This window comes from Leishmania martiniquensis, chromosome 35, assembly GCF_017916325.1.
Source record: "Leishmania martiniquensis isolate LSCM1 chromosome 35, whole genome shotgun sequence".
Taxonomy (NCBI): domain Eukaryota; phylum Euglenozoa; class Kinetoplastea; order Trypanosomatida; family Trypanosomatidae; genus Leishmania; species Leishmania martiniquensis.
This window is the reverse complement of record NC_090170.1, coordinates 713,685-730,000: the sequence shown is the minus strand read 5'-3', so window position 1 is coordinate 730,000 and position 16,316 is coordinate 713,685. Positions and strand designations below refer to the sequence as shown.

Here is a 16,316-nt window from a genome sequence, read left to right as displayed (position 1 = left end):
GCCATGGAGTTATACCCGCCAGCTTTGCAGCCTGAGAGACGAGAATTCAAAAGGAGGACCTCTACACACACACACACCTTTCTTCCTCTGTTCGGTCGAGTGGCGCATTAGTGCGTGAGCATGTCGCCATGAGCCCTGGGCACCTTGTCTGCTCTCTAGCTCTCCTTCCTCCTCTAAGCGCACAGGGCTCGCCGGCCATGCAGCGAAAGTGAAGAAGGAGACAGTAGAGTCGATGTCGAGCCCTTCGTGGGGTGCACATCGGCGCAGGAACGTTGCGCACGAGGCAGAAAGGGGCGCAAGAGAGGAGGCTATCCAAATGGGACCTTTGGATAGAGGCGGCGCACAAGAGAAGACAACAGTGGAGAGAGCAGCAATACCGCACAAGCGCTCAACCCAAGAGAGGGGTCGAAAAGGACGGAGTGAAGGAAAGAGGCTGAGCCTCTTCAGTCTGCACGGTATGGGAATGGGGAGGAGACGTTTACACCCTTGTGAGCGCATTGGCGCCATAAGCAGCACAGAATGCGGAGGAGGCCCGAAAAAAAAGGTAAAAAGGAGAGAGGGGGCTTAGGCCCAGGAGGCTGGCAGGAGGAGGGAGGTAAGGCAGCCCGCCACTAGCAGAGGGGGATGGCGGCCCACCTACCCTCTCTCCCCCCTGCGCTACGCCGGACCTCAGCGCGCAACATTACCGCGACGCTCCAACTGCATCATGTGCGCGTGCAATTCTCGCACCTTTGCCTCTAAGAGCGCTATAGTCTCCTGCTGCTTTCTCATCTCCTTGTTGTAATTCGCAACCATGACGTGCATCGTGTTGCTCTCAGAAATGGTTCTGCGCCACAGAGACTCCAGGTTTGTGATGTACTGAGCCGCGGCCTGGAATACCTCTTCGTCATTGAGCTTTCTGGACAGCCCTGGCGCCGCCGCCTCTGCGGCGACGGTGCTCATGACGCTGTTGATCGCCCGTCGAGAGGACGCCATGGAAGAGGAGACACGCAGCTCTGGTGGGAGAGCCTTCAGCACCTGCGGATCCCCTGTGCGCACCATCGTTAGTGTCTTGGAGAAGATATCGTTCCGTGGATCAAAGATCAGCGATGAGACGGCGGCGCTGTCCACATCGGCGGCGGACACCTTGGCGGCAGCAGCACCTGTTGCAGCGAAGAGGTTCTTCGAGGTTATTCTGCTCTGCAGCCCTCTCCGCTCTCGCATCGCAGGTGCACCGCTGCGAGAAGGCAAGATGTTCGCCCTCTTCTTCAGTGGCCCGTCCTCCTGAACGTACGGCCGCAGTGCGCCAACGCATGATGGAGACCACGCCACACGCAGCAGCAGGTGGCGCTCGTACCGGTGGAGGACAGCCTCGCTCAGGAGGGCAGCACTCCACGCAACGTGCTCATCGAAAACGCTGAAGCACGGCGCCTTCACGTCAGAGTTGGCTGCCTTCGCCTTATTGGCCAAAAGAAGGCAGCCGATGCCCTTGATCGGGACAATGACGCCGTTGTACATGTCCAATATGGAGCGGCCGGAGCAATGACTGTCGCCGTTCCGACCTCGGCTGCGAGCTGCGTCTGTGGCGGTGGCACCGCCGCCCTCCGTCGTCGAAGAGCGCCCAGGCGCGAGAGCGTCAGCTGCCGCGCCTACACCGGTGCTGAAGTGCAGGAGGGAGGAGTCGCTAAAGTGCACGTTCACCGCCACACCCGTGGTCACCACCGTCGTCAGCACGTTTGAGACAGCGTAGCTGATGTTAGAGGGGAAGTGGCCGTGCAAGTGAGCGATGCAGTGCAGGAATTGTGCTCGACCACTACCCACAGTGCCCGGGGCGACTGCCGCGGTACCCGTTGGGCGGGACAAAGGCCCCCCCGCTCCCCAGGCAGCCAAGGGCGGTGCATCGTCCATGTACACGGCCGCCGCAGAGGCACCGGACAGTCGCACAGCGGCCTCCAACAGTAGAGAGAAGAAAGACTGGAGCTCCGAGGCGGCCGCACGCTCTTCCTCAAGGCGGCGTGCCATCGGTGCATTTTGAAGTCCACTCGGGCCCCCGGCTCCCGAGTGGACGCGTCGTTGCAGCTGCTGCCCATTGAGTGAGTGAAGCCCTGAGATGCCGCTGGAGGGCACGAGCGGGCCCTCGGTATTAGAAGTGGCCACGCCGGTAGTCGTCGTGTTGGAAGCCGATGCGTGCGCAGCAGCATCCTTGCCAGTGGACGTTTCTTCGGCGTCATCCATGCCCACTCGAAAAGCAGCGCGGGGCCCAGCAGACTGAGGGGAAACGGCGTCGCCCTTGCCCGCGTTGAGTCGGCATGGCGAACTGATGGTCAGAAGCGGCGACAGAGCCACCTGCCTCGAGGACGGCCGAGATACTAGCAGAGATGCGCAGCGGTCCTGTGGAGAGTCACGCGCAGGTGACGTCCTCTCCGTCAGCTGCGCCCCCGCTGGCACGAATGCGTTACCTTTCGCCCTCAAGTGCTCATAGAAGTCCACCAGTTGAGCGTCCAGGCCCGTTTGCAGCTGCCGTGCGGCCTCGTCCAGTACCCAGCCGAGATACCGCAGCGTGGTAACGCTCTCATCGGTGTTTGATAAGGACAACTGTGTAGATCTCCACAAGAAAGCTTGATCTGCCGCATTCACTCTGGCGCGGTTCGCCGAACGAACGCGCGAGGAACTCTGGGTCTGTGCTGCTGCCGCCGACGGCGCTGCCCCGCCGACCTCACTCGCCACACGGATGCCGTACATCGCCTTGGGCATTGCCGTCGACAAGGCCGCCTGCTGAAGCAGCTGTGCGACGCGGAAAATGACCGAAAACGGCTGCGCTATCGAATCTTCCTGGAGTAGCATCTGGCGGCGCGTGAGCGTTTGTGCTCAGACGAGGGGAGAGGGGGGAGGAGTCGTGTGAATACGTGTCAAGTAGGGTAAGTGTGAAGGAGCTCCGTGGCTGCTACTGGCACAAGACAAAATGGCGCATAAGCCTATGAGAGAGCACGCTGGTGATGAATGCCGCAGCCCTCCTCCCCCCTTTCGCGCACACGCACATGCACACACTGCTCTACTCACTTGAGCCTCTTTTGGTTTTCCCTGTGGCTTTATGTGGCCGTCGATGCGTTCGCTGTCGTTGGTGCCCCGTCTTCTTTCGTTTTTTCTTTTTGTTCCTTAGGTGTCAGAGGTGCGACGGCGGATTGTACGTAAAAGATGCGCGAGTGGAGGGGGTGAAGATGGCAATACCACACCTCATGCAGGCTTCGGGCAGCAAAGGCGAAGGGCGCAAGGGAAAAAAATACAGAGTTGGTATGAGGGCTGTTTCACGCATCAAAATAGGGCAGAAGGAGAGGGCACGGTGGAGCAGAGGGTTGAGCATGTGTGCGCACCTAACAGCAGCGGCACTATTCACGTGCAACACCTCGAGTTCCATGCATGGGCACGCCACGTGCCTGTCCTTCCTCCCGAGCCCCCCCCTCTATTGGACTTCTCCGTGTAGGAGCTGACCGCCTCTTGCCGCCTCGCTGCGATCGGTTATGGGGAACGCACCGTGCTGCGGGCGAAAAAGGGGGGCAAGACGGCAACTTCCTTCCCGCACGAGCCTCTCAAGCGAGGGGGCGAGAGGGACAGGAAAGGGTGCAGAGACTGAAGGCCACCACATTTCTTCTTTCCTTGTTCAAAAGGCATCCCCACGATGAATCGGCTCGCTCTGCGGAGTGTGTTGTTGCGTATGTATGTGGGAGAGAGAAGTGTTCGAAGTTGGGAATAGCGCACGCCCTCAGACGAGGTGACGATAAGCACGGCACATGGTTGCTTCCTTTGCGCTTGCGCGCGCACGCTTTGGGGTTAGAAAAGGTGAAGACGGAAGGACTGTCGGGGACGCCTGCCTCCCAGTCACTCCCCTTTCTCTCTCCCTCTCCCCTTACCTCCCGTCTACTAATCAGAGCGGTGTCTCTCCCTTGCCTCGCCCCTGTCCACATTCGGCCGCTTCTAGTTTTCCATCGCCACAAGAGCGATGCGGTCAGCACCCATTCCTTTGCGCACGCACTGTGTCGTATGAGGAAGGCAAAAGAAGCGAGTGCGACAGACACGGAGAGCAGAGAGGGAGAACGCGAGGGCAAAATCGGCCTCGAAGAACGCGGAGACGCGAACTGCGGAATGAAGCCACATGAGTAGCGAAGTAGGGGAGAGAGGGGCAGACAGAGACGGCAAGCCCGATCACACAAGTTTCCAACAGGGCCATCAGGCGGATGCCATAGGATGCGTCCGTCGCATCGAAAGGAAGTATCGGACTACCATATAGATGCAGTAATGCAGACAAACACGAGAAGAGTGAGCGGTGCCCCACTGCTACGCAGCAAGGAAAAGGGGGGGATGCTGTATACCAGAGAAACAAAATGCCGCGCCCATACACAGCGACTTGGATGCCCTTCCCCGCAAGAGAAAGAGTTCCGATGGCAACATGGACGCTCATACGCGCACACAAACGCGCAAAAAGGAGACAAAACCAGACGATGGGCGGAGCAACTGGCGCAGGACGAGGGAGCGAACGTGAGCAGAGAAGCGCATGGGCGCGCACTAATGATAAAAGAGCGGGGGATGGTCAGGGGCTGCTTCAACGGCACTATCCGGCAGGAGCGTCAGCAAGCAGGAGTGTTACCTTCTACTTTAAGCCCTCCCCCTCCCTTCTCTCATCAGCCCTCCCTCGAGCCTTGGTGTGCGCGTGCGCGCGCCTGTGTGGCATTTCGAATGGCTCCTGTACGGCAGAAATAGCACAGACCCTACGCCCTCCACACAAAAAGGGCGACATTGTGATCCCCCCAAAAGCGGCGTGGACAAGAAGCTGACAGCCGAGCGAAAGAGCCACAGAAACAGAGAGAGATGCGAAAAAAAAAAGCAGCGCCAAAATACATGGAATAAAAAAAGCGAGACGGGTACGATGTGGGGAGAGGGAGGGAGAGGGAGAGGGAATCGACCGAGAACGCTTGCGCAGCACCCACCCACCCACACCCACACACACAAACGCGATCGCAAGAATGAGGAGATGGAAAAGGGGGGTCAAAACAAAGACCGGGAAGAGAAGAGTAAGGCAAAGACAGAGAGAGAAAGAGCAACAAGGAAATAGCTCAACAAGGCAAGGACACACGCAAGAAAAGAAAAAAAACATGAGCCTCCGCTCCGAAGCATGCGCTCAGACACAAGGTAAACGTCAGAGACAAGGAGAAAAAGAGGGCAAAAAGCGATAGAAAAGCAAACAAGGCGAGACCGGCGCACACGAACACATGCACACGTCAAGTCGATCTTTAGTTGCGTTACAGAAAAGCTCAGCCGCACGACTATCCCATTGGCGACTTGAGCCGCGAGTCTACTATGCCCCTCTATTTTTTTTCACACAATGGAGCTACAAACGGTCCAATGCGAGCCCCCCTTCCTCCCCTTTGAGAAGACACAAGGAGAAAGGAAAACACAAGAGCTACAATTACAGGTGGGGCGCACACCAATACATCACGACAAGCTGAAGAGCACAGTAGCTGACAAGCGCGACACAAGGGGGCAGTGAAAGAGGGAAAGGTGCAGGAAGGAGGAGAAGCGACAGCAAGTTAGGGGGGAGAAAGGCACAGGTATGCATCGATTTGAACGCTTCAATGATAACAGAAAGGGTAGGGCAGGTCTGCGAGGGAAAAGAAAGAAGGGGCATTGGCAGCGAATCCCTCCGCTTACGCGCGACAAGGAGCAAAGGGGTCAGCATCGAACAGAGAGAGAGAGAAAGAGAGCGACCAGGAGACATGCCGAAAAGAAAGGGGGCAAGGAAATACAGATCGTGGCACGTGCTGTATACGAGTAGAGCACGAGGAAGAGGGGGTGGAACAGTCAGAAAAAAGGTGAAGGGGGGACTTGTCGAATGCGTATCTGTGTGTGCGTATCTGTGTGCGTGTGCGTGTGTGTGTGTGTATGTGTGTGTCAAGGTCCCGTTGAAAAGAAAGAGAGGAGGCTGGAGAGGCCACGAAAGGTCAACATCACTACACTTCTCTGTTTCTTGTTCCGAGCGACTGACACGGATGAAGACGAAACAGTATAAACACGTGGAGGGGGCAGCGGCCACAATACAGCGACAGAAGAGGGGTGAAAAAGAAGAGAGAGCGGAGGGGGGCCATAAGCTCAAACGGAACGAGGAGGAGCCCCGCGGGGGGGGGGCGAAGAGATAGAATAGCGGGCAGATTTATTGACGTCCATTTCTTCGGTTGCCGTTGTTTTTCGGAGAGAGGGTAGGGGAAGAGAGAGGTAGTGTGCGCACCTCTAGGGGTGAGCCTCTGAGTAGGTGCTCGTTTGCCCTGTGCGGGTGTCCGTAAGAGGAGAGGACGCAACGATACAGAAGGCACGCGCACATTTGAGCATCCACTCACAGGGAGGCGCACGCGCGCACGCAAGCCGATGGGAAAGTGCTGTGTGTGCGCGCGCGATCGGGGGAGACTGATCCCGCCTGCCTTTCCTCGACACAGAGAAGCGCATTCAAATGAAAAGAGAGAAGGGCAAAAAAACCTAAACGTCAGGAGTCGAGAACCCGACAGCTGGGATACAGGCGCGTCACGCAGCTGCACATGACGATCTGCATCACACAAGCATGAAGCCCACACACACACACACGCGCACACACATATAACTCTGTGCACACACACAAGCACATCCCTTCGTGAGTTCCAGCTGCTACTTAGCGCCCGTGCAGGGAGGAACAGATGTGCGCGAATTCGTATTATGGGAGAGGGGCATGTGCACATGTCTGCTCGCGGCACGGCCACGATAAAGGGCACGCTACAGGCCGCCCCTCCTCGCATGAGCCGTGCCCTCTATCCTCTCCTGCGCCTCCGCCTTCCCTGGCAAAACTGTCCCCGGAGCTACCTCTCTCTTTCCCTCTCTTCCGCCTCACGCGCTGAACCACAAAGGTGCTCAGATAGGCGGTGCTCGCATTACTGCCAGAGGGGTGGAGAGCAGCAGAAGGCGCGCCAGGCCTCCTTCTTTTGCTCGAGGCGTCGCACAAGCCGTGTCCTGCTCTTAAAGAGGGTGAAGTGGGGAAGTGGAAGAGGAAAAAATGGACTCGAGTGCGCGAGACGCCGCAGTCCAAAGTAGACAAGCATACAGGCGAAAGGTGCACACAACCCCATGTCTTGGGGGAGGGGAGGGGGGGCTTTCGTTGCATGTTCGTGTATAGGACTGCAGCTGCTTCGCCTCGTGTGGTAAAAGACATGGAGGGAGAGAGAGAAAGAGAGAAGGGAGCTTCGAGGCGTAATCACGGAGAGGAAAGAGGGGATGAAGCCTTACACACAAAGTCTGTCGCAGAGCCAAGCGGGAGAAAAGGAGAGAGGGAGAAGAAGAGGGAGAAAAGCCAAGCTGATTAAGTTAATATCGGGCCCACCTACACACACGCACACACAAAGGCGGACAGAAATCCGTTTCTGCCTCAACGTATGCCAGGAGTCAAATCGAGAAGAAAAAAGTGGGTCCAGCCAGGAAGAAAAAAAAGGGCTCCCGCTGCAGCTATGTCTGCGCGCAAGTGGGGGTGGCATTGGGAAAGTAAAGAGCAGTGGGGAGAGCTGCCAGTGCTTCAACGCATCACTTCCAGTGGGCTTGAGGCCGAGATATATAGAGAGAGCCAGCACAATGAGGAGCAGAACGAAGAAAATAAAAGAAGCTGTCACCCCACCAACTTCTCTGCTACTACAACGGAGGCGTGCGATTCTTTCCTTCTTTTCGAATCGTCGTTGTTGCCCCTCGTTTCTTTCGCGCTTTTCTTCCCATCGCCGTCTCGTGCAAACTTTACCAAGGGAATCGGCACCAAAGAGAGAGTGCACTTTGCGGAAGGACAAGAGGGGCAGCAAAGGGAAAGGAGCTCATACATTCATACATATTTATTTCTTTATTTATATGTGTATGTGTGTGTGTGCCGGCAGGGCTTGATACTGACAAAAATTCTTACAGCATCATAGCTCAGCAACGTTCCTGTGAGAAGAAATTGAGAAGTGAACGGGCGAAATCAAAAACAGAAAGAAAAAGGAAGCGATGGGGCAAACGAATTGACGATGGAGAAGCAATGCGGGAGACGGCGCCTGGGTAGAGAGAGGAGACGGGAAGGAAGAGGGGAGACACCAAAGGCGGTGTGGAGGGAAGGGGGGTGAACGAGAACAGCCGCCAACACGGCTGGCCCCCGTGTATTCTCACACCCAGCACTCTTCCCGTGATGGGTCACGATAATGCCGATGTTCGCGTGAGCAGAACATGCGCGCAGAAAAATGGAAAGGAAGAAAGATGAAAAACGCTTCACGTAGACAGCGTGCCTGCGTAAAACCACTGAACGGCGTCCCTACCGCCTCCCCCTGCCGCACCGAGATGAGGGAGATGCACACCAAAATACACCAGAAAGGGGGTGGCAAGCACTGAGGAAGAGGCACGGCACTCACAGTGAGAGGGGGAGGGGGCACTTGGAAAGAGGGCGTCGGGATGTTAAGGTATGAGAGAAAAAAAAGATGGACGAGAGACGGGCATGGTCAAGCCGTATAGCGAGAGAGGAAGACACAACAGAAGGCAACGCGGGAGGGGGGCAGACTTCGTGTGCACATACAATGGCGAAGGAGACGGAAAGAAAACGAAAAAAAGGGTAAACAGACCGCAAAGTGCAAATGTTCAAAGAGCCTTCACTCATTCACACACACACGGGTGCCATGTATGCGCAACGAGTAGTACGTACTGCCACCACGCTATACCATCAACAACTATGCCCGCTCGCTTTCTCTCCCACTCGAGGTGCCCCTGCAGGCAGCGTCCACGCGCGGGCATCAAGGCTGAAGAAATGGTCTCCTCAACGAGACAAGGAGCCAGAAGCGTCGGACAGGGACGGCGTGCTCCCGCTACTCCCGCTGCCCCTCCAGAGCTGCATCCAGGGGTGCTCGAGCGCCGCCTCTGGCGTTAGTCGCTGTCGCGCGTCGAGGTGCAAGCACTTGGCAACGAAGTCCTCGAAGAGCTGATCCTCGGGACTCCGCCCGATCTTCAAGAAGTTCTTCAGCGCTCGGCTATGCGGTGCGTGCGGGAGGCGCTTCTTGCCTAGGTTGTATTTCATCTGGCCATCCTCAAAGAAGCGATCGGCGCGGCGGCCCTGTCGCACGAGGTACGACGGAATCGCGCCAAAATACTCTACGAAACGCTCCAGTAGCTCCCCCTCGGAGCTTGCCGGAAAAATCGGATAGCCGTTAGCGAGCTCACACAGCACGCAGCCAAAGCTCCACATGTCGATGGCCGTCGTGTAGGGGATGCCTAGCACGATCTCTGGCGCACGGTAGTAACGCGACTGGATGTATGTGAAGAGGGGTCGGCTCTCCACACACGCGGAGCCGAAGTCGATGAGCTTCAGCGTGAAGCCAGACGAGCTGCCTCCAAAGTTGGAGTTGCCACTGCTGTAAGAGATCATAATGTTCTCTGGCTTCAAGTCACAGTGCACAATCTTGTGGTCGCGCACGTGCACAAGAGCGGTGAGCAGCTGCTCCGAGAGCTCGTAGATGAAATCGCGCGGCATGGGACGGAACTTATTGGCCTGAATGATAGCGTAAAGGTCAGAAGGAAGTAGCTCGAAGACTAAGATGTAGTGGTTGCGAAAGATGTGAGACCCGAGCAAGCGGACAATGTTCGCCTCGTCATCCGGGTCGTCCCCGTTAAGCAGCTCTAGTGTCTTGATCTCTTCGCGAGCCTGTTTGGTGTAGTTCGGCTTGTTCTTGATTACCTTCACTGCCATCAGGCGGTGATATTTGTGGTCAAGCGCGCTTAAAACAATGCCGAAGGTGCCTTGGCCGAGTATTCTCACCACTTCGTACCGGTACAGCAGGTGGTCGCCGACAACGACGCGGTAGTGGAAGTTGTCGTCGTCGTAGCCATCGTTCTTATCGGCCCCACGAACGCCGTGAATCTTCTGGCACTGCTCCGTCCCACCAAAGTACACGCTTGGCAGATAGTCCTTCACCTCTTCCTCCTCATAGCTTGTCAAGAAGCGCAGCGCCGGCGGCGTCGGTGTGAGTCCGCCGACCTCGTCGCCCTGCTCTAGTGACTGGGTGCTCACGCGGCACCCATTCTGCCCATGGCTACTTGGTGACAGGCTCGGCGTCATGGAATCCGTGTCGCGCACCTTTCCGTGGGTAGCATACCCAGCCGACACGTTGCCCCCAGCGTCGGTCTCGTTCATTTTGAGGTCGCTGCCTCTCGCCCCACTGGAGCTTGGCTGCCCATAGCCGTTACCACACGACGTCAACGGCATGCTATTCCGAAAGTTGGCGTTCATCATGGGTGGCGGCAGCATGGGGTAGACACCACTCTGCAAATTCGGCATGGATGCGCTATTCAGCGGGAGAGTAGGTAAGTTCGCGATGTGCTGCGCAGCGCCGCTGCCGGCAGGCTTCACAAGCGCTTCGTTGCGCCCGCCGCCCAACATGCCGCCATTTTGCACGTCGTGTGTAATACCACCGTTGCTATGCACGGTGCCGCTCATTCCACTCTGGAAGGACGACCTGCCGGCGGAGCTGGCACTCATCTGCATGCCGCGTAGGTAGGAGTCACCGCCCACGCATCTTACCGGGTGTGGCCGCACCGCTCCAGCGGTGCGGCGCATGCAACTATGCCCTGGCACAGTTGGCGGCGGCATCGGCATTGGTGCAGCGCCGCTGCCCTGGCCCAGGTGTATTCTATTGTGTGCGACCATATGTGTCCCATGAAGGGCCGGCAGGACACCGCCACTCATGCTTATACCCCGCTGGTGATGGTGCAACTGTCCGTTCGCCATAATGGGTACCGCGCCGCCCATGCTAGAGGAGCGATACACCTGTGCTGGTGATGGGCCCATTGTCATGCGACCGCGGTGCGAATACAATAGCGGCGACGCCGGATAGCGGCCGTTCGTGCATGGAGGCTGCGCTCCTCCGAACATGAACGGTTGATGTGGCTGCATGAGTGCTGAGCTCAGGGCCTAGATAAAAAGATGGAGAGATACTTGTCGGCGCGCGTGCCCGGCGAAACCGCATAAGGTAAGCGCGATATAGCGGATCGTACTATCACGCCGTCTCGCTGCCGTTCCGCAAACAGCTTCTAACGAGCCAGTAAAACGAAAAGGCAGAGGGCGATAACGTAGCGGACGCAGCACTGCCTCTGCGGGCTACTGGGTGGGCGACAAGCACGTAAGATGGCGAGAAAGACAAAGAAGCGCTACAACAACTTTGAAAAAAAAAACTGAAGAGCCACAGAGAGACAAATATATATAAATAAATATATATATATAAAGGAAGCAGAGCAAAAGATGCGAAAGAGGAAAAAGAGAGAGTGAGTCAGTCGCGCAACCGAAGAAAAAAACGTGAATTTACACAAACGAGAGCAGACACGCACCTCAGGTGCGTCAACGGATGACTACTCGCACGACTAAGGCAGTCGCGGAGACGACTGAGTCAAAAAAAAAAACGAAAAAAAAACAGGCAAGTGGAAAGAGCAACACGCTCGTACCTTCACAGAAAGGGAAAAGATGCGCACAACCTCTCGATACAATTACACAAGCACGCTCGAAAATACAAACAGAGAGGCACGCACGCACGCAGACACACACTCGGTATACCTCCCCAGTAGCTTCTGTATGTGTATATGTGTCTATGCGTGTCTCTGTCTCTCTCGTCGCTCCCTTTTCTTTGTAGCGGCAAGAGAACGACAGCACCGTACACCGCCAGAGGTACAGGCAGTGGCAACGCTATATATTGGTGGGGGAGGGGGAGGGGGGGAGAAGAGAGAGCTACAGCAGCGACTTAGAGCTGAGCAAAGAGGCAAACGAAAAAAAAAAGCGATGCGCACCAAATACATGAAAATGGAAAAAGAAGAATAGCTCTCAGGGATTCAAACGAGAGAGACTGAGAACGAGGAGAGCGCGAAGGAAAAGGCGGTGATCCCAAGTGGCAAAGGGAATGGGATGGGAAAGGCCTGAGAGCAGTGCACACAAGCACACAGACGAGCTTGCAAAGGTGAGTCTACACACACACACACATACATACATATATATATATATGTATGTATGTGTGTGTGTATAATCGCTCACCGGCGTGGGCACACCGTTTAGAGTAATCGCCACAGATGGAGGAGAGAGCCGGGAATTTAAAAAAACGCCTGGAATGAGAGCAACCGTTACGCGCATATGAGTGTGTGTGTGTAGGTGTGTATATATTGAGAGAGAAAGAAAGAGAGCCTCTCAAAACGGCGAACAAGTACGTCACAGGCGGGAATGCAAGAAGGACTGACTCGTATGGGCACGCACAGAGAGAGAGAAAGTTGGCAAGGTTGGTGCAGACTCGATGCACACGAAAAGGGGGGAGAAGGAAGAAGAATAGTGCTGCGCAACGCCTGCTCAAGGAAAGCACCCTGCGAAACAGAGGGGACTTGGTCAATCCCACACACGCACACACACACACACGCGAGAGATTAAAAAACGAAACGCCTTCTTTGTGTCGAGAGTGATAGCTTCCCTTTGTTAACTTTACTGCCGTTGTTTGCTGTTATTGCTCGTATCGCCCCTCCTCCTCTTCTTTGGGCAGAAGGTTCTCCGTCTTTTTTTTGTACGTATATGTGCGTGTGTATGCGTGTGCGTGTGGTCGCTTTCGCGCTCGATGCCTCCACTCGCTTCCGAAGAAATCACGCCGTCTCTCAGTGCCTCTTCTACGCCCGCGCGCAAACTGCCCTACACACACACACACAAACTTGCCCCCACAAGACGGAGAGGGTGAACGATATCTTAAAAGAGAAGAAGGGCGGGTTCAAAAAGTGGTAGAGCCTCCAAAATGAGCACAAATAAAAGAGCGGAGAGGAGTGTGTCTTCGCGAGCCATCGGCTGGCCCTCTCTTCTGCTTTCTTTCCTCCTCCTCCACCCCCGCACCTCCTCTGGGTTGAAAACTCGGTGAGCGATCACGCTGGTGAGGCCTCCTCCCCTTTCCTCCGTCCGTTTCTGTTTTGATGCCTTCCGTTAAAAGGTTGCTCGTGTTAACGCCGTGTGCTACGCGGCTCAACGGTGTGGGCCGATGCGGAATCCCGGCGAGAGGCAGTAAAGGAGGGGGGAAAGGCTTACAAGCGACGGCCCTCAGATCCTGCCGCAGGCACTATTGTCGTTTGCTTCTCTTTCAACGGCTGTGTGTTCGTGGGATTGTGCATGAAGCAGTCGAAATGTCAGATGGGGGTGGTCGGGCGAACTCGTGGCGAGCACCGAGCTGAGGTATCGTGCGAGAGAGTCAGTCCAGCAGATCCCATCAAGGAAGGTGGGAAAGACAGAGGTGCGAGATGAGAGAGGGGTGTAAGTAGTAGGCGCGGAAGCAAAATCACCAGGGGCCAAAGAACAAAAGAGACGGCAGCAACAGCGGCAACAGCACAAGAGGCTGTGTGAGGTCTGGCTGGCCGGGGGGGAGTGGGGAGGGACTTTAGTTTTCCTCAAAGGGACTCCCGAATGCAGGGCTCTGGAAAGAGACGGCGTAATCGTTGGCGGGACACAATGTTGCCGGTCTCCGTCAAACTTTGCTGTGAGCCTCATTGTCTTCCACCCCGGTACCCGCTGGTGAAGCGCATTCGTGCGAATTCCCCCCCTCCCTCCCCCAAGGATGGTGGACTCAGCTCTATCGGTTCAACGCGCACTTTTGAATAGTGCCACGCAGCCGGAGCGGATCGATTTCTCTCACCGGTCTTTTCAATCAGTGTCTCTTCACAGTTGCTACACAGAGCGCCAACTAGCTCCCACGCACACACACACGCAGAGATTCCTGTCGGTGCCCCATTTCAGCAAACTTCTTCCCCCTCCCTACTCCCTACCCCACACTTGAAGAGCTACATCACAAAAAAACAAGAAAAAAGAGTCGCTACAAAAGCCACAAGGGAAAGAGTCGCGGTCCGGGCGCAACAGCTTCGACCAAGGGTCGTAGAGACAGGGAGGGAGAGATGTGGCAAGGAATCGGTGAGCGGCGACGAAGAGTAGACGTGATCAAGAGATGTCGGCCCACTCCCACAGCTGCACTCCATCTTACCAACGCGCGAAAAAAAAAGACACCTAGTTAGCACCGCAGTCTACCGAAACGCCCAAGGAGCGGCGCGCACGAGGCCACAGTAAGAAGAGCGCAGAGAGAGAGAGAAAAGAAACGAGAAAAGCGGGCCATATACGCCTAAAGTACCGCATCTTCCACCTTTTTCTGCTCGTGCGTCGCGCGTCGCACTGCTCTTCGCATCTGCGTCTGCACTTGTCGGTCACACATGCACGGGTGCACGTGGTTGAGCCCGCTGGCGCCCTCCACCGCTGGCTACCCGGACTCCTATCGACTCTTCACTTGTTGTCACAGCATTCCAGAAGAGCTCGCAAGAGAGGAGTTGAGACAGAAAGAGGTTCGGAGCGGCGGCCATCGACAGAAAAGATTCCAGTCAACTTTGAAGAAATGGTGAGGAAGGCAGCCATGGCACTCCGAAAGCGAGAGTAAGAAAGCAAGCGCCAACACACACACACACATCCGACGGCCCTTGCCCCCCCATCTTTGCCGGCCCACCATCACTCATAAAGCGGGAAGTAGGAGGAAGGTCTCACCTAATCGATCATGCGCTTCTTCTTGAAGTAACGCTTTAGGTGGCGCATCTGCAGGTACCAAAAGACGCCGAAGAGGATGATTAGGCCAATCGACATCCACATCACCATGGCCGTCATGTGCTCGTTCGTGCTACGCATCTCTGCCTCCCGGGAGCGGAAGTATACAAACTCATTGTGAACCTCCTGCACCGTATCCTCCATCATGCGCATCTGCACCTCCATCGGCCGCATCTTCTCCTTCGTCGCCATGGAGCTGTAGTCCTTCGTTTCCGCGCCGAGCTGAATCACTACAAAGACGTTTCGTGTCTTCCTTGCGCTTTGCGCCCCTTGGCGTGAGGCGAAGCACAAGGAGAGCTCGCCACCGTTCACGATGCGCTCCATGTAAGCGCCGCTACTCTTGCCGATCGCTTTGTAGAGAAACTCGCCATCCAAAGTGCTGAGCGCAGCGTCCAGAAAATCACCGTAGGCATCATTCGCCTTGTACACAATCCGCAAATCAACACCACTTGGCACCTCTTGGAGGAAGCAGCGCGATGCGCCAGACGGAAGTTGAAACACGAAGCCACTCGCAGGAGAGCTAAGCAGCAGGAGCACCACCACCAGCAGCAGCAGCTTGGCTGCTGAGGACGCTGCAGGAGTGCTAAAGCCGCGACGCCCCATAGGATGCAAAAGAGGATGTATGTGTGTGTGTGTGTGTGTGCCTCTTTTGAAGCGGAGGGGCGCAGGAGGGAAGAAGACTTGAAGTGTTTCGCTTTCGCTTTTCGTATAGCCAAGTGACGGGTGCTCCAACAGACAGTTGTGGTTCACCTTTCCTGCACGCACACGCGTGCATTGGCGGGTGCGCGTGGGTGTATGGATCGCCATCGATGCACAGCGGTGCGCAGAGGGCGCGGGTGCAGAGAAGAAAGCGGGGAAAGGCGAGAGAGATGGGCGGCAAACGGGAGACGGGCACGAAAGGAGGCACTCTCGAATCCCCCCTGCGCTGTGCATAGAGATGCGCCGCGATGCAAACGAGAGAAAGCTGAGAGCTCGTCTACTTGAGAGAGACATCGCGCGAAACGGGAAAAGGGAAATTAAAAAGTGCAGCGCACCCTGAAGTAATCGGGGGGGCGGTATCGCTATGTACGTACGCGTGGCTTCCACATCTCCTGGCCCTTCGATCCTCGATGCGTATGATATCCCTCGCCATCATGGGAGGTGCAAGCAGCACCTCCTGCACTGCATTTCGTTTTCTTTCGCTGCCTGTGCTGCTGCTTCGCTTCTGACCCGTTTACCTCCACACAAAAATAAATCGTGGTGGATCTCCAATCTCCGCCCAGGAGAGTGAGTCGTACGGAGAGGGTCGACTGCAAAAAAAGGGGGTGGTTTGTGCAGTGCCGAGGCTGAGGAATGATCTGCATGAGGTCACGTAGAGACCGAGGAAAAGCAGCCAAGGGAGACGCAGGAGAGGGTGTAAAACGAGGGCGTGGCCACGCAACGGAGAGGAACAGTGCGAGGCAAGAAAGAAAAAGACGTGCCCGGATGAACTTCCTGAGAGCTTGAGGTGTGGGGATGGTAAGCTACTCGGAAGGAAGGAAAAGGGCGCTTTACGTGCCCGAGTCCAACACATGAACCGTAAACAAGACACATGCGAGCTCACTACCACGACACTTCGAACACGCCCGCTACGCACGCGCCTGTGCACGCAGCCAGCCGAGCCGTATACGATCAGCAGAGAAGCAAGGCGAAAAAGAAAGCA

The 16,316-nt window shown here is 56.1% G+C and overlaps 3 protein-coding genes across 3 annotated transcripts; all 3 read right to left on the bottom strand.

Moving 5' to 3' along the window:
* Positions 1 to 669: 669 nt before the first annotated feature.
* On the bottom strand, positions 670 to 2,823 carry LSCM1_00939 (uncharacterized protein; the record flags this gene model as incomplete). The annotated part of the gene is made up of 1 exon (XM_067318565.1): positions 670 to 2,823. The coding sequence occupies one exon, from the start codon at positions 2,821 to 2,823 to the stop codon at positions 670 to 672; it is 2,154 nt and encodes a 717-aa protein (XP_067174670.1).
* Positions 2,824 to 8,812: 5,989 nt separating this feature from the next.
* Positions 8,813 to 10,942, bottom strand: LSCM1_00938 (uncharacterized protein; the record flags this gene model as incomplete). Its single annotated transcript, XM_067318564.1, has 1 exon — positions 8,813 to 10,942. The coding sequence occupies one exon, from the start codon at positions 10,940 to 10,942 to the stop codon at positions 8,813 to 8,815; it is 2,130 nt and encodes a 709-aa protein (XP_067174669.1).
* Positions 10,943 to 14,578: 3,636 nt separating this feature from the next.
* On the bottom strand, positions 14,579 to 15,238 carry LSCM1_00937 (uncharacterized protein; the record flags this gene model as incomplete). Its single annotated transcript, XM_067318563.1, has 1 exon — positions 14,579 to 15,238. The coding sequence occupies one exon, from the start codon at positions 15,236 to 15,238 to the stop codon at positions 14,579 to 14,581; it is 660 nt and encodes a 219-aa protein (XP_067174668.1).
* Positions 15,239 to 16,316: the final 1,078 nt, after the last annotated feature.